Raw genomic sequence first — 24,384 nt, forward strand, 5'->3', positions numbered from 1 at the left:
TTGGTGTGGCCTTGTTGGAATAGGTGTGACCTGGTTGGAGTAGGTGTGTCACTGTGGGTGTGGGCATAAGATCCTCACCCTAGTTGCCTGGAAGTCAGTCTTCCACTAGCATCTTTGGATGAAGACGTAGAACTCTGGAAGAGGCAGTACAGAACCATTTGTAGTTAAGGTTACAGGTGGGGCAGAGTCCAATCCTTGAAAAACAGAGATTTAATCATAAGCGGGAATGCACCTAGTTTGTCTTTACTTATAAGATGGCTTTTAAGCCTAAGATGGAGACAGGCTGGTTCTTCAATGTGGTCATTAGAACACAACGGTAGATCCCTGGGCTGCAAAGACAAGGTTGCTGCTTGGTTATTCTGAATTGCTAATGCCACTCAGCCAAAACTGCTGGTGAAAGTGAAGGATCCTATTCTTCACCTTCACGAAGGAAACTGAACACCCACTGGGAGAGAGGAACAAATCAAACACCGGAATGCACGTAGGGTTCAACTCATGTAGGGTTCCTCTTAGGACTTCCAGGCCCAATCACAAAGGTTAATTGAAAACTACAGTAGCACAGGAGACAAAACTATAGAGAGTCATACACCTGAGAAAAGCTTTCAGTCACTCCACCTGGGGGAAAAAAAATGTAGCTGGCTGAGACCAGCTTAAAGGCAAGGAAACATGAATGGTTGGTGGAAGAACTTCACAGAGATAGCCTACAGCCTTCTGATGGATTATCACGGGCGAGAATTTAGTGGTTTTGTATGCTTTCTGTTTGTTTGTGTGAACTTCTGTCCACCTGGTAACCATTTCTAATCTCTCTTCTCTCAGTGACTTTCTATATCAGTTATAGGAGACTAACTTTAGATTTGTTCGACAAGGTAACAGAACATTCCATTGAGTTGGGGTTGTGTGGTCGGACTATTGCTTGAGTCCTGGGGAGACGTGAACTAACATGTATTCATCCCGAACACAGTATTGATGACACACAGAAGAAAGCATTCTATGCTTCTGGCCTGGTGAGCCGGCCGATGAGTGCATTCAGGTTATTTACAGGGGCATGTGGGGTAGGCACCTAAAGGCAGTTACAACGAAAGAACTGCAAAGTCTCAAGAAGGCTGCAGCCCCAGAGCTGCCCGCTCAACTTGCAGGCCGCCTCACTGCAGAGTGTCGTTTCCCTCAGCAATTGCTTGCTGCCCATATGGGCATGGAAAGGGACCTGGGTCTTGTAACTTACTCCACCAGAGCATGCAAATTGTCTATGACCCCCAGAGTCCTGGGATCATCTCTCCTCCTCCCAAGGATGCTTCAGCAGGGAGGGGATTGTGGCACAATGAGGGGTCATCTGCTGACTGTAGGGCAACCCATCTTCCAGTTTGGGGGAAGTGTTTTCACCTAAGAGGACATGGTAGGTGGAGACAGCACTGTGGTGTTCTGGGGACACTGACAGGAATGCACAGACAGAACTGGAACTACAAGAGCACAAGGGTCAAGGGGGTGGGGGTGGGGAGCAGAGGGATGGGTGGGCAATGCCAGGAAGTTTCTTCCCTTTTAGTTCTAATGTGAAGACGAAGCTGGGCCCTTGACCTACTTCTCCTTTGCCAGTTCACACGGTATTTCATCAGCAATGTCAGAAAAGGGTTTCTGCAAGAGGAAGTGGCCTCCTTCTTGGTCACTGTAGGCATTGGCTTTCTGAGTCTAGTAGCTTAGCGCTGAGCTGACCTTCTTCTCAGCTGTCAGGAGGTGGGAAGGTGGATTCCTAGGGAGTTTCAGTAAATGTCCTGCAGGTCACTTCTGGTGAGTGTCACTGGGTGGGCACTCAAGTGAGGCTGAAGGGGTACTGCTCACCTTTGGCAAGTTGTGTGGCCATCCCAACATTCAGAGAGAATGTTGGCTAGATGCTAGTTGCTATGTCACAGAGGGGATCATGCTACCGGCTGAAGGGCTTTTACATAGGGAGCCTGGCACATGCCATCTCAGCAAACTCTGTAGGTGTCCCAGAAGGTGACTGAATCTTGTTGGCACACCAGTGGGTAGGTTCACATTTGTAGCCTCTTCATGTGACACCTTAGCATGCTTCTTAACCATTGAGGGGGCCTTGGCTATGCCCCCTTAGTGAGTTCTGAGCCCCAGACTAGTGCAGAACTCTTTTAAAGCTTGTTCTTCCTAACCACTGTGCCTGGACCTTAGAGAGGGTAGGCGTTCCCTGTGTCCATTACCGCTACAATTAGTCGTTTTCCCATACTTTATTAACTGGGTGTAGTGGCACTTACACTTAATTCCAGCACTTGGGAGGAGGCAGTAGATGCATCTCTGTGAGTTCAAGACCAGGCAGGGTAACACAATGGGACCCTACCTCAAACAACAACTAGCTAACTAACTAACTAAATAAATAAATAAATAAAAATAAATAGATAAATAAATAAACAGCCTGATGGCAGTGGTGCACACCTTTAATCCCAGCACTCGAGAGACAGACGTAGGTGGATCTCTGTGAGTTCAAGACCAGGCTGTTCTACAGAGCAGTTCCAGGATAGTCGAGGGTACACAGCTACACTGAGAAATCCGGGGTTTGAAAGAAAACAGCCACCACAGGCCCATATTAGGCACTATTAGGAGGTGTAGCCTTGGAGCAGGCGTGGCTTTGTTGGAGATGGTGTGTGACTAGGGGGTGGGCTCTAAGGTCTCAGAAATTCAAACCAATTTACTTCCTGCTTGATTAGATGTAGAACTCTCAGCTTCTCCTGCACCATATCTGACTGCACGCTGCCATGCTTCTCATCATGACAATAATGAACTAAACTTCTGAACTGTAAGCCAGCCTCAATGAAATATATCTCACTTTATAAGAGTCGCCACGGTCATGGTGTCTCTTCACAGCAATAAAACCCCAAGACACTTTGTCTGGACAAAGCAGAAACACCAAACAAACAAAAAATACATCATTAAAATTTCCCTGTTCACACTGTAGGTGGGTTTCTGTTAATTTACCACACCCTAATTCATTTGCAAATGACTGAAACGGAACATATCAAGCAAATGCTAATGACTGTCAAATGACGTCAATGCCAAATAAGGCCGAATCTGGGGCTGCAGTCTAGTAGAACACAGTTTGGGAAGGATGGGAAGCTAACCAACGTCTCTGCACCCTCAGCAGCATCCATCCTCGGTTGGTCGAAACTTAAAGTGAGAACGAAAACTGAAGGAGGTCTTGCTTCATGTGGCTGGCAGAGCAAAGCAACAGGCCACCAAAAGGATCAGAATGCCTGTCTTAGGATTTCCATTGCTGTGAAGAGACACCATGAGACACTTTCCGAAGGCAAGTCTTCGGAAAATATTTCATTGGGGCTGGCTTACAGGCTCTGAGCTTCAGTCCATTATCATCATGGCGGGAAGCATGGCACTGTGTAGGCAAATACGATGTCAGAGAAGGAGCTGAGAGTTCTGCATCTTGATCCGAAGGCAATCAGGAAGAGATTCTTCTGTAGGCTGCCAGGAGGAGGGTCTCTTCCACACTGGGCAGAGCTTGAGCACTGGGCCTCAAAGCACCACCTCCACAGTGACACACTTCCTCCAATGAGGCCACATCTCCTAATAGCACCATTCCCATGGGCCAAACATATTCAAGACACCAAAACACCCAAGCAACAACTGAAATAAGGCACGTAAAGTGGGATATAGGGGGTAAGATCCTATAAGAGTTAAAATTCTTGGACCTAGTCAGATGGCTCAGTGGGCAAAGGCATTTACCATGTGCACTGGCTAAGTTTTCTGTCAACTTGACATAGGCTGGAGTTATCACAGAGAAAGGAGCTTCAGTTGGGGAAATGCCTCCATGAGATCTATCTGCAAGGCATTTTCTCAATTAGTGATCAAGGAGGTCCCCTTGTGGGTGGTGCCACCTCTGGGCTGGTAGTCTTGGTTCTATAAGAGAGCAGGCTAAGCAAGCCAGGGGAAGTAAGCCAGTAAAGAAACATCCCTCCATGGCCTCTGCATCAGCTCCTGCTTTTTGACTTGCTTGAGTTCCAGTCCTGACTTCCTTTAGCGATCAAGAACAATGTGGAAATGTAAGCTGAATAAACCCTTTCCTCCCCAACTTGCTTGTCATGATGTTTGTGCAGGAATAGAAACCCTGACTAAGACATCATGCAAACCTGGAGATCTAAGATTTATCTGTGGAGCCGGGCGTGGTGGCACATGCCTTTAATCCCAGCACTTGGGAGGCAGAGGCAGGTGGATTTCTGAGTTCGAGGCCAGCCTGGTCTACAGAGTGAGTTTAGGACAGCCACGGTTACACAGAGAAATCCTGTCTTGGAAAAAAAAAGATTTATCCGTGGAACCAATGTAAAGATAGAAAGAGAGAATAAAACCCACTGAGTTGACCTCTGACCTCTGGCAACTTAGATTCTTGGCATGTTCTTGTAATGCACTTGATGTTCTTGTAATGTTCTTGAATGGCACTGTTCATTCCTGAGACATTCACGGAGTTTTTAGTGGTCCCCAGTTCTTTGGATGACATAGATTTCCCTGTCACTTGCTGTACACTTGGAAGATGGACTCTTCACATACTTTGGGTAGCTTAGGGAGGACTGTCATGATGGGTTCCCCACACATATTAAAAACCTCTGGATGGCTAGACTGCACATCTGCAGGGACCAACTCCCCTTTGTAAGTAGCTCTTCTTAAGTCTTGCCTGGGGCCTTTAACAAGCTACCCTAAGAACAACTGACTCTAGATGACCCCTGGCGTGCAGAAGGAATGTCAATTTAGTCACAATCTCTTAGACATTTGGCTCTCTGGCTTACTCTATCTTTCTCTTATTGTAGCAAATTTTAGCCCAAACTCAGCTCCTAATGCTTGAATGACAAGCACTTTACTGGCTGAGACATCTATCTCCTCAGCACATTCCCCTTCCCCCCACTCTGAATAAACCTCTCTGTTTCACCCTCTTTTCTCTTTTACTTTATTTTTTGTCAGGCTCCTACTCTGCAGCCTAGACAGGACTCAAATTTGCAGCCTGTGAATACCAGCAATGCACACCTCCATGCCTGGTCCGATGTGTAGGTTTCATTGACTCTGCATGTAGAGCCCAAAGCGCTCCATCTTCCCTGCCCAAGCTCTGGAAGCAGCCATTCCAAGTAGTCTGTGGGTGATTGGGATTTTACCAAGACTAGAAACTAGAATGATAAAAACAAGGCCAATGTCCAGCCAGTCTCTGTGTTCACCTGATGATAGCAAAAGTGCAGTGCAAAGTAGCTCTCAGACTGGGCAGCTGCTACCACGTGCACTTACTGTTCCAAGAGCTTCAACTCAAAACATAAATAGTAAGGCTTCCCCATCTTGCAGTCTTGGTGCCCTGATGTGTTGTTTGGACTCTCCAACAACAGCCAGAGCAGACTCTGTAAGCTTTCTTACCCAGCTCTCCTTGCCCATTTGGAGAAAGCACACGCCTGTTTATTCGTGCCTTAGACAGAGACTTAGCCAAAGTAGAAATGCCACAGGTCTTCCTTCTGTGTGCTCCTTTCTCACTCTCCCCTCCGGGCTGGGAACTGGGGTGGGGGTCAGGGGAGGTGTTGGGCACTCAAGTGTTCCCATCAGGAGGTAATCCACACCCAAGAGGATGCTCCTTTGCCTTCTTTGGTTCTGACATGCATTAGAGAGGGATTGGATAGATCAGGAACTTATAGTCTGCAACCACAGCAAAGAACATGCAGCTCATGCTTATATGTCATCTATGTATTCACAGCAAAAGTGAATAATCACGACAGAAACCATGTGACTGACAAAGCCCCAGATATTTACTCTCTCACCCATCACAGAATCAGTGTGCTCAGCCCTGGGTGAGAGAACCATGATAGATTTGTTGGGTGATCACTGGACCCAAGAGCAGGAACTCCCTTCAAGCCAATACTTGCCTCTTATACATTTTAATAATGTGTATATTTTATACATGCATTTACATATATGTATATGCATGTATTGTGCATGCTTGGATTCTTATTTTAGTTATCGGGCCACAATTTATTATTGTCCTATTTCTTTTTTTTTTTTTTTTTTGGTTTTTCGAGACAGGGTTTCTCTGTGTAGCCCTGGCTGTCCTGGAACTCACTTTGTAGACCAGGCTGGCCTCGAACTCAGAAATCCGCCTGCCTCTGCCTCCCAAGTGCTGGGATTAAAGGCGTGCGCCACCACGCCCGGCTTATTGTCCTATTTCTGATGCAGTAGGAGAGTTCAAGGCAATCCCTGAACCTGTGACACGATTGTCACCCTTTTGGGATTCTTGTACCACACATTATAACAGTGTGTTCCAGTCTCATCTTGGGTCTTCCCTGCCCAAGCTCTAGGGCCAGCTATGCTGCAAGAAGTCTGTGGCTGCCGGGCGTGGTGGCGCACGCCTTTTAATCCCAGCACTCAGGAGGCAGAAGCAGGCGATTTTTCTGAGTTCGAGGCCAGCCTGGTCTACAAAGTTGAGAAGCCAAGCCTGGTCTACAAAGTGAGCTCCAGGACAGCCAGGGCTATACAGAGAAACCCTGTCTCGAAAAACCCAAAAAAAAAAAAAAAGTCTGTGGCTGACTGGAATTTTACCAAGACTAGAAACTAAAATGATGAATGCAAACCCAATGCCCAGCTAGTCTCTGTATTCACCTGAAGATGGCCCAAGTGCAGTGCAAAGTGTCCCTTAGCCCACAAATGGAAAGGTCAATTATGTTTTTCAGTGGAGAGATGATTTTAAGACAGCTGTACGTGTATAAATGTGTTTCTTTTGTCCTTTTCAAAAGCTGGGGGACCCAGTGCATATTAGCCAGGTATCAAATAAATATCCACTATTCCTGAAGGTGGAAAACAATATATTAATTTATTTCCAAGGAAACAAAACCAGAAAACATCCGAAAAAACAAAATGGACACAGTAGATACGGGCACAATCCCTGCTATGCAAATGCTACGCTCTGTTTTTTAATAGTATTTACAGTAAAGAGGTGGCCAACAATGGGCATGTAAACTTCTCCAGAAAAAGAATGTCTCATTTTCCATGAGATCTCAATCCAGTGTAAAACATTAGTCTTCAGGTGCTCTCATCCAAGTAACAAATAAAAAAGAGACCAGTTTTAGACTTCGCCTTGACCAAGTGCTTCCTACCGCTCAACCCTTTCTTACCCGATACAACCCCATTTTACTTTTCAGTAGAAGAGACAAGAGAGTTTTACACGAAGTGATTCCCTTTAAAGATGTGTAACATTCAGTCCAATGACAGCACAAGAATGATGTTGTGGAAAGTGACATCATTTAAAGCATGTGGGGTTTTTTTCCCTGCTAGAGTAAATAAATATTTCTAAATGCAAAAGCACTAATAAAAAAATCACAAAAGCATGTATGTGCATATGTATGTGGGGCGGGGGGAGTGCCCAGGTGCAAGGACAGGTGTGAGGAGGTTTGAGAGTTCCTTTCAGTAGTGGACTCTCTCCCTCCGTCACGTGGGACCCAGGAATTGAACTCAGGTCATCAGGCTTGGCTGCAAGCACCCTCACCTACTGAGTCCCAACCTCACTTATTTTGTTTTTTGTTTTTGTTTTTTTCTGAATGACAGAACCTTTTCTCATTAATAACACTGAGACCATTCTTAAACTCCACTTTCTCTGGCGACACTACACAGGGCTTTACTTCATCTTCTCTCCACATCCCTAAAGAAACGAGAGACTCAGAAAGACAACCTGAGGTCTTAGAATTTGCTTCCTACTGATCATGAACCATCCTAAGGCTTGCTACATCATCTGCAAGATGCAGGTACTCACGTGGCCCACCAGAGGGGTGAATATGTGTGCAGACTCTTCAATAAAAGGAGACAGAAGGAGTTGATGGAGACACAAGAGGCTCTAGCTTTCATTTCCTCCTTCCTGTCTCTGGTTAATCTATTAATTAATACATCGCTGATCTCTATGGACCAATATAATATATAGCCAGGCCAGAGAAGGTGCAAAGTGTAGCCATTTTGTAAGAGTCTGGAGCAGGGTTTCAAAAGCTGATACCACTCACTCCCCAGAGTTTTACAGTGGAGAAAGAATCTGTCTTGCTTCCCTCGTGTCTGTCAGCATGTGTCTGGGGGGAATCATAGACATTCAAGAGGCGTTTGTTGAATGTAGGCTGACGAATGGATGAATGGATGGATGGATGGATGGATGGATGGATGGATGGATGGATGAGGGACCAAGGAAAAATGACACAGATGTCCACCTGTCCTAAAAAGCTCTTGAGATCCAGGTGCTCCTGTCAGCAGCAATCATTGCAAGCTGGAAGCTGTCCTGATGCTGTTAAAGCTGCACACAACAGAACCGGGTCCCCGTCTCTCACCCCAGAAGTGATTCATTCATAGGTTCCAGACCCACACAGTAGCACCTTTCCTGTGGGAAAGAAAGAATTCCTTCATTCCTGTGAGGATGTTCCCGTGCTCTCTGGGAGAAGAGAACACTCTGGAATAGAACACGGAAATGTCCGGCATCCCTGAGGCATCCTCTTCCTGCAGCCACCTCCTGTCTTACAGCACGTGCTGTCGGTCACTTGTGAATGGCTTTGTTCTGTCCACAGAACTGAAAATGTTGGTGTTCACAAGACCTGTGCGTGATGCTGGAGATGGAGCCTAACTCTGCACAAATGTCAGTCAAACGCTTGGACACTGAACTTACATAGTTCCTCAGCTCTTCAGGATCAGTTTGTATTAAATGAAATTGATGTGAGTTACTAGAAAGCTGTCTCTGTGTGCCTATATATGCCTGAGAATATAGTTGCTAGGAATGTGGAACGAGAGCTTCCTTCTCAAATAAGTTCTGATTTCCTCAGACAGTATTATCCACCATTCTCCTTTTGAACAGGGTATACTAATATGAGTATCTGGCATAGAGATCTGATATATAGCAGACAGAGACACAGATGAGCATCAAGTGACCGCCAGACGCCAGAGCCAGGTGTGGTTGTCCACACTTGGACTAGCAGCCCTTAGAGGGCCAAGGTGGGAGGATTGGAGTTCAAGGCCATCCTGGGCTACCTGACAAGAACCAGGCTTGCTAGAGATATCTAGCAAGACCCTACCTATCTTTTAAAAAAGGAAGAGAAAAAAAAGATTGGGGGTGGGGGGCAGAAAAATGCCAGGACAGTTTCATGCAGCCATCCTGTCAAATGTATCACAGTGCTCAGTGGATACTGCAAGCAGAGCTGTGTTGCCAGATCCTCACGGTTCCCTGAAACCATTTTTTAAAAAAGTCTTCAGCATAGCCAAGACCAGAGTCTCTTGGAAAAGAAAGCTCTTCTTTAAGTCTTCAATTTCCGTTCAGGCCCAAGCTGCTGCTGGTCAGAAATACCAGCTCGGCTGTATGGCGATCTCACTCTGATTGAGTGTTCTTTCTCGAAGTCTCAGTTCCAGGCATTCCACGGTAAGAGGGTATGTGTTGAGTTCAAATTTGTTAGCAAACAGGCTTTGCGAATTAATCAGCCACTGCAAGTCTCCATTTCCATAGATGCAAATGCCATGGACATAGTGACCTGTGGGGGAAAGAGCAGAGACACAGTTAGAACATACCTGCCTTTAGAAGTTGTGGGGTTGGTGAACTAGAGACAGCAGAATCCGAATCAGGTGTAATGAGACACTGATGAAACAAGACTGGGCTGCCCTAGTCCACCTAGGAGCAAAGGGTGTTTGGGACAAAATTTGTCTGTTTAGGACAAATGGCTCATAGGCACTTGAGTAAGAAGGGCACGGAAGAGCAGAAGAAAACAGCGACCCAGAGAAGTTCACGCATGTACAAATGAGCGTTCCAGGTATGTTCTAGGAGTGCAGGGATGAAAGACGCCCTTCCGGGTTGGGTTGTCTCTTCTCTGAGCTCTGAGAGAGTCTATGTGTGTCACCTTCACCCTTGGGCGTGTTACATACTAAGTCTCACTAAGGAAGCATGCCAGTACTAGACTCTGCATGTAGCTCAGGTTGGTCTTGATTAGCGATCCTATTTCCTCAGTCTCCCGAGTGCTGGGATAACATGTGTTCCCTGCTGTGCCAGGTCTCTCTGACTGCTCCTCTCCAAATCATTTCCCTCCATATTCTGAAGCCACCATCTTGGCCCACGCTGCTTCTGTCTTACTGTCTGGACAGCCCTTAAAGGGAGGCTGCTCTTGTGATGCGGGTATCAGGAAGATTCTGTTACTACACGGAAGGAGAGGTTCTACTCTGTTGAGACCGTCTACCACTGACATTTACGACTCCCTGCCCTGGTCACTCTGCTCTTCTGGACTCTTCCTCGCCCTACTTTAACCCTGGATCAACCACTTCAGACACACCATCTCCCCTGCCAGTCCCAAGAACAGCAGGCTGGCTCTCTCTGATAGTCCCCAGAGGCTCGCTCTTCCCCTGTAACCCTCTTCTCTCCCAGAGACACACAGCCCAGCCCTGGTCGACACCTCAAGGTCATGTTCTCAGAAAGACCTATGTAATGGCTATTCCTGTTTGTCAACTTGACTCTATCTGGAATGACCTACAATCCAGAATTGGAGGGCTCACCTGTGATCCAGATCTTGAGGCTGGAAGACACAAGTTTCTGACCTGGATCTTGGCATGGAGATCTTGAGGCACAGTGGCCATGAAAAGCTTAGGTCCAGGCAAGGTCGTATATGCCTTTAATCTCAGGAGACTTGAGACAAGGAGATCTCTGAGTTTAAGGTCAGCCTGGGACAAAGCAAGTCTCAGATGCAGGCATGGTGGTAACACACCTTAAATCTGGGCCACACCTTCTGCTGGAGGCCTACATAAAGACATTGGAAGAAGGAAGATTCCCTCTTCTTTGCACTTAGCTGCCAGCACATCTGTTGGAACCTACTTTTTTTTTTTTTTTTTTTTTTTTTTTTTTGGTTTTTCGAGACAGGGTTTCTCTTTATAGCTCTGGCTGTCCTGGAGCTCACTTTGTAGACCAGGCTGGCCTCGAACTCAGAAATCCGCCTGCCTCTGCCTCCTGAGTGCTGGGATTAAAGGCGTGCGCCACCACGCCCGGCTTGGAACCTACTTCTACAGATGACCAGCTGAAACAACTAGCTGGTGGGACTGAGCAACTACAAGATTCTTGGACTTCCCATTCACAGCTACCCATTGTTGGACTACAGACTGTAAGTCCTCACAATACATTCCCTTCATATAGAGAGACATTCCATAACCACTGTGACCTACAGAACCCTGACTAATACAGCCTGCCCAACTGCCTTCCCTCACTCATTTGTGTTTTAGGATTTATTGTCAATTGATGAGTGTGCATGTGTGTATATGTACACGTGTAAACACAGAGCGCATGCATAGATGTATGCATCATATAGATAACATACATATAAATATTATACAATTATAGATAATCTTTACAAAGTTATAGTTTCATTTATGCATTAATTTTTGTTTGATAAATACATATTAAAATGTGTAAGGCTATACATGACTCATAAGTGTTTCATGGTATGTGTGACATTTACCTGTTTACAGGGCTTTGTAGATATATGAAATAGGAGGGAGATACTATTTCTTGTCCGTCTTTCTAGGCAATTCCTTGCTGCTCTTTGGCTGGATCACATGCTCCAGAAAAGCAGGGATTTTAGACCACTTGGCCCACTCTGCATCCTCTGCCTCTGGTACAATGGCTGGTAAATATTTCAGCGCTGCATTAGTAATTATTGATTGAAGGGACAGAGAAGGCTGAGAGGCGGGTAGGAGATAGGTTCATCTGCGAACCTTGGGTGATTGGGTGTGGAAAAACTGTAGGCGATGTCTCAGGCAACACTGGCGAGGGGGAAGACTTCTGTTTGAACAGGGATTCTGTTGAGGATGAGGAGTTGGAACACGAATGACGGAAAGTTGGAATGGTCCCCAGAGCTCTGTGGCAGGGTTACTAAGGGTCATTAAAAGTCAGAGCCAAGGCCCCACCCCAGTAAGCCAGGTTCAACAACCCGTCTTTATTTAGTAAACCAAACTCATATGGAAGAGGAGAAGCAGAAAAGGGAAATCTATTAAATGTGGCCACACTGAGAAGAGGGAACAAATAGATCCAGTGACTTGCCCCAAGACCACGGAGGTGACCAGAGGAATGAAACAGTCCCAACCAAGGTGTGGTCCTACCCTGGACTGACCCATCTTTGTCAGGGCTCCAGTCTCTCTAGCAAGGCGGTTGGTCAGGCTAGCTGTCGGGGTTTGGTGAAACCTCAACGAGAGAGACAAGGTCTCCCACTGGCTGGCACTAGGCTTTAGCATCCCCCCACCCCCACCCCTGGGGAAATCCCAATTCCTTGTGGTGCTTCATTTCAAGAGTCTGAGAGTGGAAGAGAGAACAGAATCTCTTCTATGTTGTGTTACTGAGTCACAGCTATAAGGACATGCAATGCCCCACCCCTCTGGATTCTGCCTCTTTCTTTTCTCTGCATACTAGTTTGGAGAGTCATTTTTATAGACCTGGAACTGTGTGACGTTTTCACTGGCAAAGCAGGTATCTAAAGAAGAAAGATGAAATCCTAATCCAAGGGTTTGGGCTGCCCAGGTCCTGTACAGTTCCTACCGTGTGATCAATAAAGGTCCCTACAGAGACACAAGGCTGACCAGTTTACACCTTGACTGAGGGGAGCCTGGGCACAGGGAAAGGCAGAGAGAAGAGGCTGCAGGTAGGTCTCTACTGGTGAGACAGTAGCTTCTCTGGTGGGGGAAAGGATACAGCTCAAAGTAGTGATGCTACCTGGGTAACTGGTGTGGATGAGGCAGATTAGGAGGTAGGCTATGGCTGCTGGCTTGAGGATGCTGTGAAGATGATGTATGCAGATACTGGGAACCTGACTGGGTTTGGGGATTTGTTTTGTTTTGACAAGGTCTCACTATGTTATCTCTGACTGTCCTGGAATTGACTATGTAGACCAGGCTGGCCTTGTACTCCTTGAGATCTACCTGTCTCTGCCTCGAAAGCAGGGGTATCAAAGGTGTGTGCCACTACTGCCTAACTCTGACTGGGATCTTGTGAGAGAGGAAATTAGTGTATTGTTTAAAAAAAAAAAAAAGACATAAGAGAGCACAGGGAGAAGATAGTACTTAAAAGCCACAGGAGAGAGGCCAAAAGAGGAGCCAGCTCTGTGATGCTTGATCGTGCATTTCCAGTCTTAAGAAAAACAAGGCACTTTCTGTTTGATAAGCTGTCCAGCCTGTGCTGCTTTGTTACGGCAGGTTTGTGAAGCAGGTTGGTAAACCTGTCAAGTATGTGCTAGGTTGTGCTCAGAATGGTTGGTGTCCAGACCTGATGGAACGCCTTCTTTAGAAGCGTCTATAGAAATGACGCTTCTAAATGACTGGCTGGGGAGATGGCTCAGCGGTTAACGGTATCAGCTGCCCTTCTAAAGGTCACGAGTTCAGTCCTGAGCCATCTGCAAAAATGACACTGGCTGGCAGAGCATGGGGCACATTTCTGCAGTCCCGGCACTTAGGAGATAGAAGTGTCAGAACCCAGATTTCAAGGACTTCCTTGGCTACACAGCAAGTTCTAGGTGACCCTGAGCTACATGAGACCCTCTCTCGTTCCATCCCCCAACTCTGCCACAAAAGGCAGCCAGTGACTTGGGGTTTCCAGTTCTTGTCTATTCAGGGAAAAATCCATTCTCTTTGATGTCACCTGCCATGTGCCAGAGTAGTCACAAACCTCTGCAGCTCTCCAGCTCACTCCTGGCCTGTGTGTGGAGGGAAGAAAATTCTGCAGAGGCAGGAGGGGAGCATGCTCTGTCACAAGAATGTAACACCGCCTGTCCCAGCCCCTGCACTCCCAGAAGGAAAGGTCAGGAATGGGCATGAGAGAGCAGAAATTAGCATTTCTCCCCCCACCCCTCTCTCCCTCCTTCCCTCCCTCCCTCCCTCCCTCCTTTCCTCCTTGACTAGGTTAAGATGGAGAATGTCTGAGATATTAAGACTCTTCTTCAGGAGAGATTCCACACTGAAGCTTCAGGCTTTTTTTTTTTTTTTTTTTAACAATCAGCCCCCTGTGTTTTTCTCTGAACACAGGAGCACAAAAACCTCGTTTACTGAGTTTACAGTTGTCTTGGGTCAGCCTCAGGCAGGGTGGCCCCAGAGCGGGAGACCTTACCATGGCAGCCTCCATGCTTCGCTTCCATGTCCATCCACTTCACAGCTCTGAGGTTACCCGTCCAGGATGCGTTTGGTGGCATGGCGCCAGGGACTCCTGTAACGATGATGACATTGCACTAAGAACCATGAGCTCAACCTGTCATTCAGTTTCCACATCCCTCCATTCTTCTCCAGGCTGTTGAGTTTCTGTCTTCCCAGAAAGCAACAGCAATCTCCTCTCAGATGTGACAACCCAAAAAAAGTATCTGCAGACATTGCCTCATATCTTCTGGGGAAGCAACACTGTCCTAGTTGAGCAACACAGTGGCAAGCCACCCCAGCAGTCTCCACGCATCTCAACAAACTCTTGGTAAGTCATGAAAGCGAAAGGGCCCACTTAACCTTACAGGGTAGTTGTACCCTCAAACAATAGAAAACTCAGGGCTGGAAATGGTGGTGGGTTTTAGAATCCAGACCTCTAAGGCATCCTCTAAGGAGTGTATATAGAAATCAATACAAATATGAAAGAGACATACTCAGCCTTCTGAGAATTGTGGCATTTTTTGCCATGACAAACATTGTAATTTCATGTATACAGAATATCATTTAGAGGTAATGACGCTATACAAATATCTGCACTCAAAAAGCAACAGTCCTCTCTTAGGAAGTTCCAAGATAGTAAAACATACTTTGGTAGGAAGGATAATGTTCCTTTTAGACACGCAGACATACACAGACAAACAGACACACTGGAACCCTGTGGTCATGCTATAGTACATGGCACAGAAGAACTGCAGTGGCTCTGATGCTGCGCTTTGATATGCTACCCTGGATTATTTGGATGAGTGCAGAGGCCCAAGCAGTGGGAGTCTCGACAGGCTAGACTTCAGCCTTCTACTCCAGTATGCCAATCAAAGATAAGCCATCAAAGGTAGGTGGTCAAAGGCAGAAAACAGAGTTCATGTATATCAAGGAAGCACAGAGAAGTGGGGCCAATAACCCCAAATTCATCTTTATTGTTGAAGTACTGTCATGAGCTCTACATTTCAACAGAGGGAGAACCAGGGTGGGCTGGAAGAAAGAGTCGGGCAGATTGAGATAGCCTTTGCCAAAGCCTGGTTTGGTTGATCATTCCCTGTAAGGAGTCCCAGTTGCTTGTTGGGTCAAGCCTGTTCCCAAGAAATGATTGCTCCTGCTCGGGTGTGATTTCAGTCATGGGGTGAACAGATTTGGGCCGTTGTTTCTAGAACTCAGCACGTAGGCAGGTTCAGGACAATCACTAGAGATGCCCGTCCACTTTGGGTGGGGCGTGGGGGGTGGGGCTCTGGGGCAGGATGCTGCAAAAGCTGACCATCAGGTGCCTGTTACTCTTCTTTGTTTTGCTGTCGCTCTCCAGCGAGATGAAGGGAGATTGTTTCAGTATCCTCAGATTTTAGACAGACACTCCATAAGTGCAGAAGTAAGCAAAGTTGATGAGGCAGATACAAAAACAAAGACAAAGAAGCCAGCCTTTCAACCGCTCTTTAGTTGCCCTGTGAGGAGGGTTCAGGGCTTCTTGGCAAATCAGTTCGTAGTAATGGTGGAAGGGGCGGGCAGAAGAGTTGGTCAGCCACAGTAGTTTGAAGGTAGAGGAAGGACCTTCTGTGAGGAATGCAGGTGCAAACAAAACGGAATGGAGGGACCCAGAAGCAAATGGGAACATGGCCCAGCCAGCGCCTCAGTTTCTGCTTTACTTCCATGCTCAGAACAGCATGACAAATCTAATCTCTATGTTGAATTTGTGGTAATCTTACTGGCTGTTTAAGGGTAAAGGCTTAGACTCTGGTAGCTCCAACAAGTTGAGCCTGTCTACCTGTCCCCAATATAGATTGGACAAAGGCAACAGTGAAAAGCCGAGAACTATTTATTCAGTGTGAGCACACTGGGAAGAGCTACTCCCCAAGCCGGTGTTCAGGGGCCCACGTGAGGTTTAGGTTTGAATAGACAAGAGATATGCACAACCCCGCAGTCTTGGCTGTGGCGTGGTCCCACCTATCACAGTTGTGCGCTGTTCCGACGGTGGTCAGACCTGTGGGACATCCCTTCCTTCGAGGTAAGCTCCTCCATTGGGGCGGCTCCTTGGATTTTCCCTTCTCCCATCAAGGATGCCCTGGGAATTTTAATCCTCCGGACTTAACTCCTTGAAAGTCAGATGGCTGAAGGGAGGGGCTTGTGCGTCTCTAGATCATCTCTCCCCTGCCAGAACAGTTAGAATGGAATTTCTCATTGACTACTGAGGAAGATGGTATTTTCCAATAAGGATAACGGGGAAAGGTCTAAGACCGAAACTTTGAAGGAAATTCAGTAGAACTGAACATTTAAAACGAACCCATCTTACCTTAAAACAAACAAACAAACAAACAAACAAACAAACAAACTCCAAATCCATTAATGATGTGCATTTCAGAAGAAAACAGACCTGGTTCTTGCTTGTAGCCATCTAATTATGAACCAATCTAAACATAGATTTTTACCAAGTCTTCCAATAAAAACAAAATGTTGCTACAACCTACCCTGAAAACACTGTGAACCTTTAGCTCCTCTCTACCAGGAGCGAATCACTTTTATTTTTTAAATTGGTTTTTGTCTCTCAGACTTGAAAGCGTTCAACAGAAAGACTTCAGTGGCACTACTTCCTACTATTGCTTTGTGTTTAAATACTTCAAAGGTCACTGCCGTGCTGGCCTATCCAAAAAGAAGCAACCGAAGCTTCCCTGTTTTGGTCTGGGTACGGACTCTTACGTCACTTAGATTACAAGGAAAAGAATTGATATTAAAACTTGCCTGCCAGTGTGGAAATCCAGGAAGAATTCAGTTTATTTTACTCTGTCAAGCTAATGTGTGTGTGATGCTTTTGAATCTATTGAGATTAAATAACTGTGCTGGATTACGAAAGACACCTTCCTGACAACACAGCTCCTAACCTTCTGAGCAAGTACGTTTCTGAGAAGACATTTTTCTCTTTCATGCTCATTAATATTGATTGCACAAACTGAGACATGCCTTCTATCATCCTAGAGATATGATCAGCACATTTACAATTAATGACCGCCTACCTTCTGAGTAGACACAAACACTCATTTAATTTCTGGCTAGTGAAATTCCATACTCCAATACTTTCTTTGACAGGCTTCAAACATGTCTGTTTAAATATTATCTGTGGTTCATATTTGTGCATAAAATATGATATTGATTAATAGAAGGGGGAGTAATTAGACTTTCTCTCTGCCCATCTCCCATAAACTCATGGACATAGAGAAGTCTGGGAGAAATGGGTATAGCTGCTGGTGTCTAGCTGGCTATTCCAGTGAGGTTCTTGGACTGGATGGAACATTATCACCTAGAAACGCACAAGAAATGCAGAGTCTTGGGCCCCACCCAGTGTTCCTGAAACAGGACCAGCATCCTAGGATCACAGAATCCTCTGCATGACCAAGTGTGAGGAAAGATGAGAAGCCACAGGAGCAGCCACCGCCTGTCTGTCATCTTTCCTTCATCTCGCCATATGCTTAACCCTGTCCTTCAATCCTGTGGCACTCAAATCTGCTCTGGTGGCCGATTTGCTGCTCCTATGTCCTTTGTTCAATTTAATTACTTTGTTTCCACTGCTGGGACTTGTGTGTGTGTGTTTAATTTTTAACTTTTATTTTATGTGTATGTATATTTTGAAGGCCTGGGCACGTGTGTCTGGTGTCCTAGGAGCTGGAGGAGGGCCATTGGATCCCCTGGGACTGGAGTTATTGGACCTATGAGCTGTCACACAGATGCTAAGAACCAAGTCCAGGTCCTCTGCTTAGTATCACTGGGTATTTTTTCATATCTTAAACTCTTCTCACTAATAAATTAGTATATAAATATCAGTGCTTTCTAGTTTAGACTATATGCAACTCTCTCTCTCTCTCTCTCTCTCCACGCACACACACACACACACACTCATATGACAATACCTAGGCTTCTTTCAGGAATGACATTTGTTTATACTGCTATCTGGTTAGAAACTGCTGAGGTGGGCCTTGGAGGATATCCAGGTGGTAGACTGCTTACCTGGCATACACAAAGCCCAGGGTAAACTGGCTGTGGTGGCAAAAGCCTGAATGTTGTTGGTAATCCCACAACTCAGGAGAGAGGGGACAAGAGGATCAGAAGTTCCAGGTCAGCCGAGCGTGGTGGCACACGCCTTTAATCCCAGCACTCGGGAGGCAGAGGCAGGCGGATTTCTGAGTTCGAGGCCAGCCTGGTCTACAAAGTGAGTTCCAGGACAGCCAGGGCTACACAGAGAAACCCTGTCTCGAAAAACCAAAAAAAAAAAAAAAAAGAAGTAAGAAGTTCCAGGTCATTCTCCGCCACACTGGATTGGGGGCCAACCCGGGATATCTGAGATGCTGTCTCAAAACAATCAAGTAACTAAATTAAGATAATTACTAAGGTCTCTTCTGGATACTATGATGGGAAATAACTGCTACTTTCTAAATATACAGTCTCCAATTCTGTTGTAGTTGCTCCTCTATCCATGATCATTATTCTGCTTATGGACAAGGGGCTGCTGGGAAGACAGTCACAGCAGATTTGGGCATGAGTTTATCTTCAATTCACAAGAAACCTAACAAAGATGCATTTTTTCATGATTTCCAAGATAAGGCAAAAAAGGAGATTTGTCCATGTTATCAGAAAAAACATTTTCACACACACACACACACACACACACACACACACACACACACACACACAAATCCAATTCTCATCTTTGCTTTGCATGGGCTTCTGAAAATAGAACATTTGAGATAAAATTTGGAGAGGAACTTGGAATGTTTCTCTTGGGTTTCGGCCTTAACCGGTAGAATAACTGTGCTTGGTTAAATAAACGAATAGGATCCTTTGAAATTCTAGCTTTGTTTCTGTGAACTTCATCTCTCCTCATTATCTCCCCAGTTTCCTCCTCATGTGGGGAGACTCGCATGTGTGTGTGTGTGTTAACAAGTTCCAGCAACTGCTTGATTCAAGCCCAGATATATCCTCTTTCGCCCACTTACTGGACACACAAGGAATTTAAATATCAAGCCTTGAGATTTCTCACAATTTAATGATGGTGCTGGACAGCGAAACAGTTCTAGAACATTCCTGGCTAACAAGTAGGAAAAGCTACCATAACTGCCCCCCCTCTGCTTCCCGCTCCCCCCCCCCCCTCGCTCTGCTTTGGTCCATTCAAGTCAATTCCTTCAAAATAAAATACAATAATTTTTTGGAAGATATAGATGTATACAGGAAGCTGGTAACTGTGACATTGTTACATAGACTGACAAACACAATTCTGAAGTCAGGACTTCAAGTCAAGAACTTTAAGACAACTAATTTACTCCTGTGAAGGTGCGGTGTGACAAATCCTGGCAGGATTTTGTTAGTACAGCCCTCTGTCCACATTCTTGGTGGTTGGATTGAAGATCTTCCTCCCCCTCTCTTCTTTGGATACCAAAATCTGAAGATGTTCAAATCCCTCATAGACAGTGGTACAGGATCTGCCCACATCTTCCTGGCCTGGCAGGAAAGATAGTTTTAATTTTGTTTTGTTTTGTTTTGTTTCGGTTTTCCAGACAGGGTCTCCCTAACTATGTGCAGTCCTGGCTGTTCTGGAACTCTCTCTGTAGACCAGACTGTTGGATTACTGCCAACCTAAGGAAGATATTTTAAAGAGATCCTTGTGCCCTTCCCACTGGCTATCTGACCAATCAAAACAATGGTCCCAAAGGAATTGGAATCTCCCCAGGAATTCCACGCTGGCAGAAGCGTGACGCCAGCCAGAGGGAGAACTTGTCTCCCAAAATGGCAATTTCTCAGACAAGCTTGCAGGCAGACCCAGAGCAGAGACAATGATGTACATCAAACCAACCAGAGTCTGCTTAGCTGTGTATACCTCTGACCCTCTACTTCAACCTAAACCTCATACCAAGATGGGGAAGATGGACTTGGGCGTGGGGTGGGAGGGGCATCTTTATCTTTCTGAATGTGGTTGACATTGACTTTTTCTGCCAGTGAATTAACTGGCAGACGGGGGGGGGGGGGGGGGGAGCCAGGCTCTAGTAACTCCAAGACCATCTGAAACAATCTGTCTTTGGACCACATAGAATATCAACAGAATGTACCGCTGTGCCCATAGTTTGCATCCTGTGCTGTTTAGGGAGTCTGCACATGCTCCACGGAGACATGATTATTTTGTTATTTTCTTGGGCGGGGGGTGGGGGATTAGGTTTTTGTTTTTTTTTTTTTTGTGGGGGGGGTTCAAGGCAGGGTTTCTCGGTATAGCTTTGGCTATCCTGGAACTCACTCTGTAGACCAGACTGGCCTGGAACTCAGAAATCTGCCTGCCTCTGCCTCCCGAGTTCTGGGATTAAAGGCGTGCATTACCACGCCCGCCTGATTATTTTGTTCTTAGTAATAGTTGGTTGACTTTGCAGATGCGTAAGCAATGGTTGTAGGGAAGTGACTAGTAACAGACAAATAATGCACCGAGGCAGAGGCAGGCGGATCCCTGGGTTCGAGGCCAGCTTGGTCTACATAGTGAGTTCCAGGACAGTCAGGACCACAGAGAGAAACCCTATCTCAAAACAAAACAAAACCACAAACCAAACCAACCAACCAACCAACTAACCAACCAACCAACCAAATCAAAACAACAACAAAAACAGATATAGAGATAATACCTATATTGTGTTTAGCAATTAATTACCATAAACGTTTGAAAGCATAATCCTATTAAAATCTCATAAAGCATGTATGTTTCTTTTCCTTTGTTATAATGAAACACAAGGGCAAAACAACTTAAGAGAAAACGATTATTTTGGCTTTTCCAGGAGGATGGAGTCCATCACGGTGAGGAAGACACAGAGACAGGAACAGGAAGGTGGCTAAGGGGAACAAGCCATAAAACTTCAAAGCCTACCCCCCCCCCCCCCCAAGAGGTACCTCCTCTGTCAAGTCTCCATCTCCTATGGGCTCTACAGTCTTCTCAAACCACAGCAACTCTGATTCTCTAGTGTGGCTTGTCTTGTACACTGTAGGAAATTGAACAACAGCCCTGGGCACTGTCCAGGAGTTATCCTCCAATCCCCGTGTGTTAAACATCTCCACAAATACTGCCAAAGGTCACATGAGGCTCCATATCGCTCTTCACTATATAAAACAGAAAAAACAAAACCCACCAACCAACCAAACAAAAAAACCCCCAAAACAAACAAACAAACAAAGCAACCCACACACCCAGAATAACGAGTTGTATAATGTTAATAATCCATGCACACACTCTTGCAGGTAAAATGTGAGGCAAGGATCTGGCACTCTCCTACAACAGACATATAGACAGGCAAAACACTAATGTGCATAAAATAAAAATAAATCTTACTAAAACTGTTACTCAAGGAAATAGCAGTTTGCCTTATTGTGGGAAATTTCTGTGATGTCAAAGACAGCTTAATAACAAAGTTTATTGATATATACCCGAATTATTGAGTAGTTGGGCCTGTTATTATGCTACTAACTTAAAAGAAAAACATAGAAAATTCATGTACTGTAGATCTTTAATAATAAACAGGCTGTGCGCTAATAATAGGAAAATGTGGTGTCAAGTAACCTGGATTATAAATCTGACCAGTTTGCATTTGGCTCCATAAGGCCCTATTTTGTTTACTATGGGTGTGTTCTCCAGCTTTTCAGTCATGGTTTATCTCTGATCACAGCCAACAAATGGACTCCTCTCCGCTTTAAGAAGGCAAGGATGGAACAGAGAAGGACCCCCCCACCCTGCCCCAGTTTTAGAACCTAGGTGGTTTTAGAAGGGTTCTAATATAGGCACAGCCCCCCCCCATTTTGTTGCCAAACTGAATAAACTAGAACCCAGAAAATGGATGCCAGTAAATCCGGAGTGTGTATGTGGGAGGGGTGGGGCAGGAGTTTACAATGGAATGGACCCAAGGCTTTGTGTGCTGAATGGCCATCTACCACCTGAGCTCTGGCTCAGCCTAGCTGGTTGATTTTCTTTCAAGATAAAAACTGAAAATAAAATCTATCTAAATTCTTTCTTGCACGTTTCCTACACTCTAGCGTAGCTGCTTGTAGAAAATGCATACATGGGTATTCTTGGTACAACTATCTAGAAGGGGATGGACACACACACACACTCACACACAGTCTTTCGCCAGTGGTAGAAAGTGAATCCAGTGCTAAGCTAGACTATATATGTGTGGGGTGTGTGTGGTAAAAATCATGTGCACGTGTGTATATGTGCACATGTGTGTGAGTGTATGTGTACGGTGTGAGTGTGTGTATGTGGGTCTGTAACCAAGGCAACCTCAGGTGTGGTTCTCTGGGCACCACCCACCTTGTGTTTTGAGACAGGATTTCAAGGCCTTTATCTCAAAAACAAACAAAATCACATAGGTTACCAGAAGCAGCAGTTTTGGTAGTGGTGGGGGTGGGGTAGGGCGGGGATAGGGGGGTCTTTGAAAGAACCATGAAGAGAAATCAGGTAACCCCAGTGACTTTCCAAGCCCCCAGAGCTCTGCCGAAGCTTATCAGGAGAACCCACAGAATCTTAACTTTTCCAGACACTAAGTAGGTTGGGGAGGCTTTTTTGTTCATTTGATTTTTTTTCATCCCAACAAACACCCGATTTTCAAAAGCAGGTAGCAGCTGCAGTTGGTGAGGACCGAATGAAAGGCCACACAGACAAGCCAGGAAGTTCTATTTTCCAGGGTTTTAAATTTTATTCTTGCTATTTTTAATTATGGGGGGGGGGGGGTATGTGCACACGGATGTAGGCACCTGAGGGGGGCCAGAGGGATCTGGCACGCTATCGATTCTGCAGCCCCTTTCTTTTAGGTTTGAATCTCTGCATCTTGCTTCTAATGCACACAAATAAGCAACTGCAGAGCTCTAAAATCTAAATGCCCACCCCAGTATCTACCCTCCATGTGGCGTGGCACTGAAGAGGCCGAAGCAGCAGGTTTGTGGGTTTGTGGCTTCCGGGATGCCTTGGCTCTGTACACCCAGAGACCCTGTCGCAAACATTGCCAGGAGCTCCCTCTGGGGCATCTGGATTAGGATCATCCACTGTTAGGTTTTAAACCTGGCACAAAAGGCTGAGGTGCCTACTTAACATATCAAAGCAGACACAGAGCCAGGTTCTCCCAGCATCCCTCCCGCCCTCCGGATAGCACAACCCAGCCCCCACCCTAATCTCTTCAACCCAGGCTGTAATTTGGTTACCCCACTCCAGTACCTTTGGGCCTCTGGCTGCTGCATCTGGTTTCTCTCTCCCTCCAGGGCCCAGCTCATCAGGGTCAAGTCCACTCTGGTCTCTCCCAGAGGTCCCTGCCTCTGGCTATATATACTCTTGCACATATTTATAATAAACTTTCTCCTCCATCCTACCCAGGAACGGTCATGTTTCTTCCCTTTTCCTTTCTCCTTTTCACTCAGCCACTGCTATTTTAAATTATTTATTTGTGTGCACGTGAGCCTGTGGCAGCCAGAGGAAATCCTGATGTACCACCTCGAGAATATCACCACTTCCTTTCAGATAAGCTCTCCTATAGGCCTGGAGTTCACCCGTTACACTAGGCTGCCTGGCCTGTGAGACCAGTATCGTCCGGTTTCTGCCACCCCAGTGCTGAGATTAAAAGAAGGTTCCACCTTGGACCAATTGACTGATTGCTTGGTTGATGTGGGGGTGAGGGTGGGGAGATGGGTTTAGACTCTGTACCCTATAGGTTGATCCAAACCTCACCATGAAACCCGATCTATCTTCAAATTTTAAAGGACCCTCCTGTGCCAGCCACCCGAGTGCTGGGATTACAGGCATTTGCCACTTCTGGATGACTCCTCGTTCTTCATGGTCCTCTTTTCCTGATTTCATAGGACAGACAGACACCCAGCTGTGTCTGTCTTCCAATTTATCCAGTGCTTCACAGCATCAAGTATTGAGCCTCAGTAACAAGTTTATTTTATTTTACTTTATTTTATCAAACCTTAGAAGCTTTATTTTCAACTTTCAGGGATTTTTAAAGGTAAAGTTCAAAGAAGTCGTTGTTTATTTTTCAGCTTCTCTGAAATGAACTATCCCGTTTCACGTCGGCTCTGTGAATCTCCTTTTTTTTCCTCTTAAAGTGATAATCCCATGGTTTGTGAAACACAGGGCCCTGATAATAAGGGTGGACTAAAATAATTCATAAAAGTATAAACAGATCAAAGTGAAAATACACA

General features: G+C 45.7%; 2 protein-coding genes across 3 annotated transcripts in view; both read right to left on the reverse strand.

Annotated features, from left to right (window-relative positions):
* Window positions 1-6,816: 6,816 nt before the first annotated feature.
* LOC110307912 (N-acetyllactosaminide beta-1,6-N-acetylglucosaminyl-transferase) overlaps window positions 6,817-24,384 on the reverse strand; it is a 74,176-nt gene continuing 56,608 nt past the window's right edge. For both annotated transcript variants that reach the window (XM_021180181.3, XM_021180179.3), the window contains exons 2-3: window positions 14,114-14,209; window positions 6,817-9,518 (exon numbers count right to left, since the gene is read on the reverse strand). In XM_021180181.3, the coding sequence (XP_021035840.1) occupies window positions 9,328-9,518; window positions 14,114-14,209 (287 nt within the window). In that variant the 3' untranslated portion in view covers window positions 6,817-9,327. The remainder of the gene's footprint in view (window positions 9,519-14,113; window positions 14,210-24,384) is intronic.
* Window positions 19,397-24,384, reverse strand: part of LOC147001020 (N-acetyllactosaminide beta-1,6-N-acetylglucosaminyl-transferase-like) — a 95,106-nt gene continuing 90,118 nt past the window's right edge. Inside the window, exon 2 of the mRNA XM_085831155.1 lies at window positions 19,397-19,665. Within this exon, the coding sequence (XP_085687281.1) occupies window positions 19,529-19,665 (137 nt within the window). The 3' untranslated portion in view covers window positions 19,397-19,528. The remainder of the gene's footprint in view (window positions 19,666-24,384) is intronic.

The sequence above is a fragment of the Mus caroli genome, unplaced genomic scaffold (genome assembly GCF_978045245.1).
Source record: "Mus caroli unplaced genomic scaffold, Mus_caroli_1 scaffold_15, whole genome shotgun sequence".
NCBI lineage: Eukaryota > Metazoa > Chordata > Mammalia > Rodentia > Muridae > Mus > Mus caroli.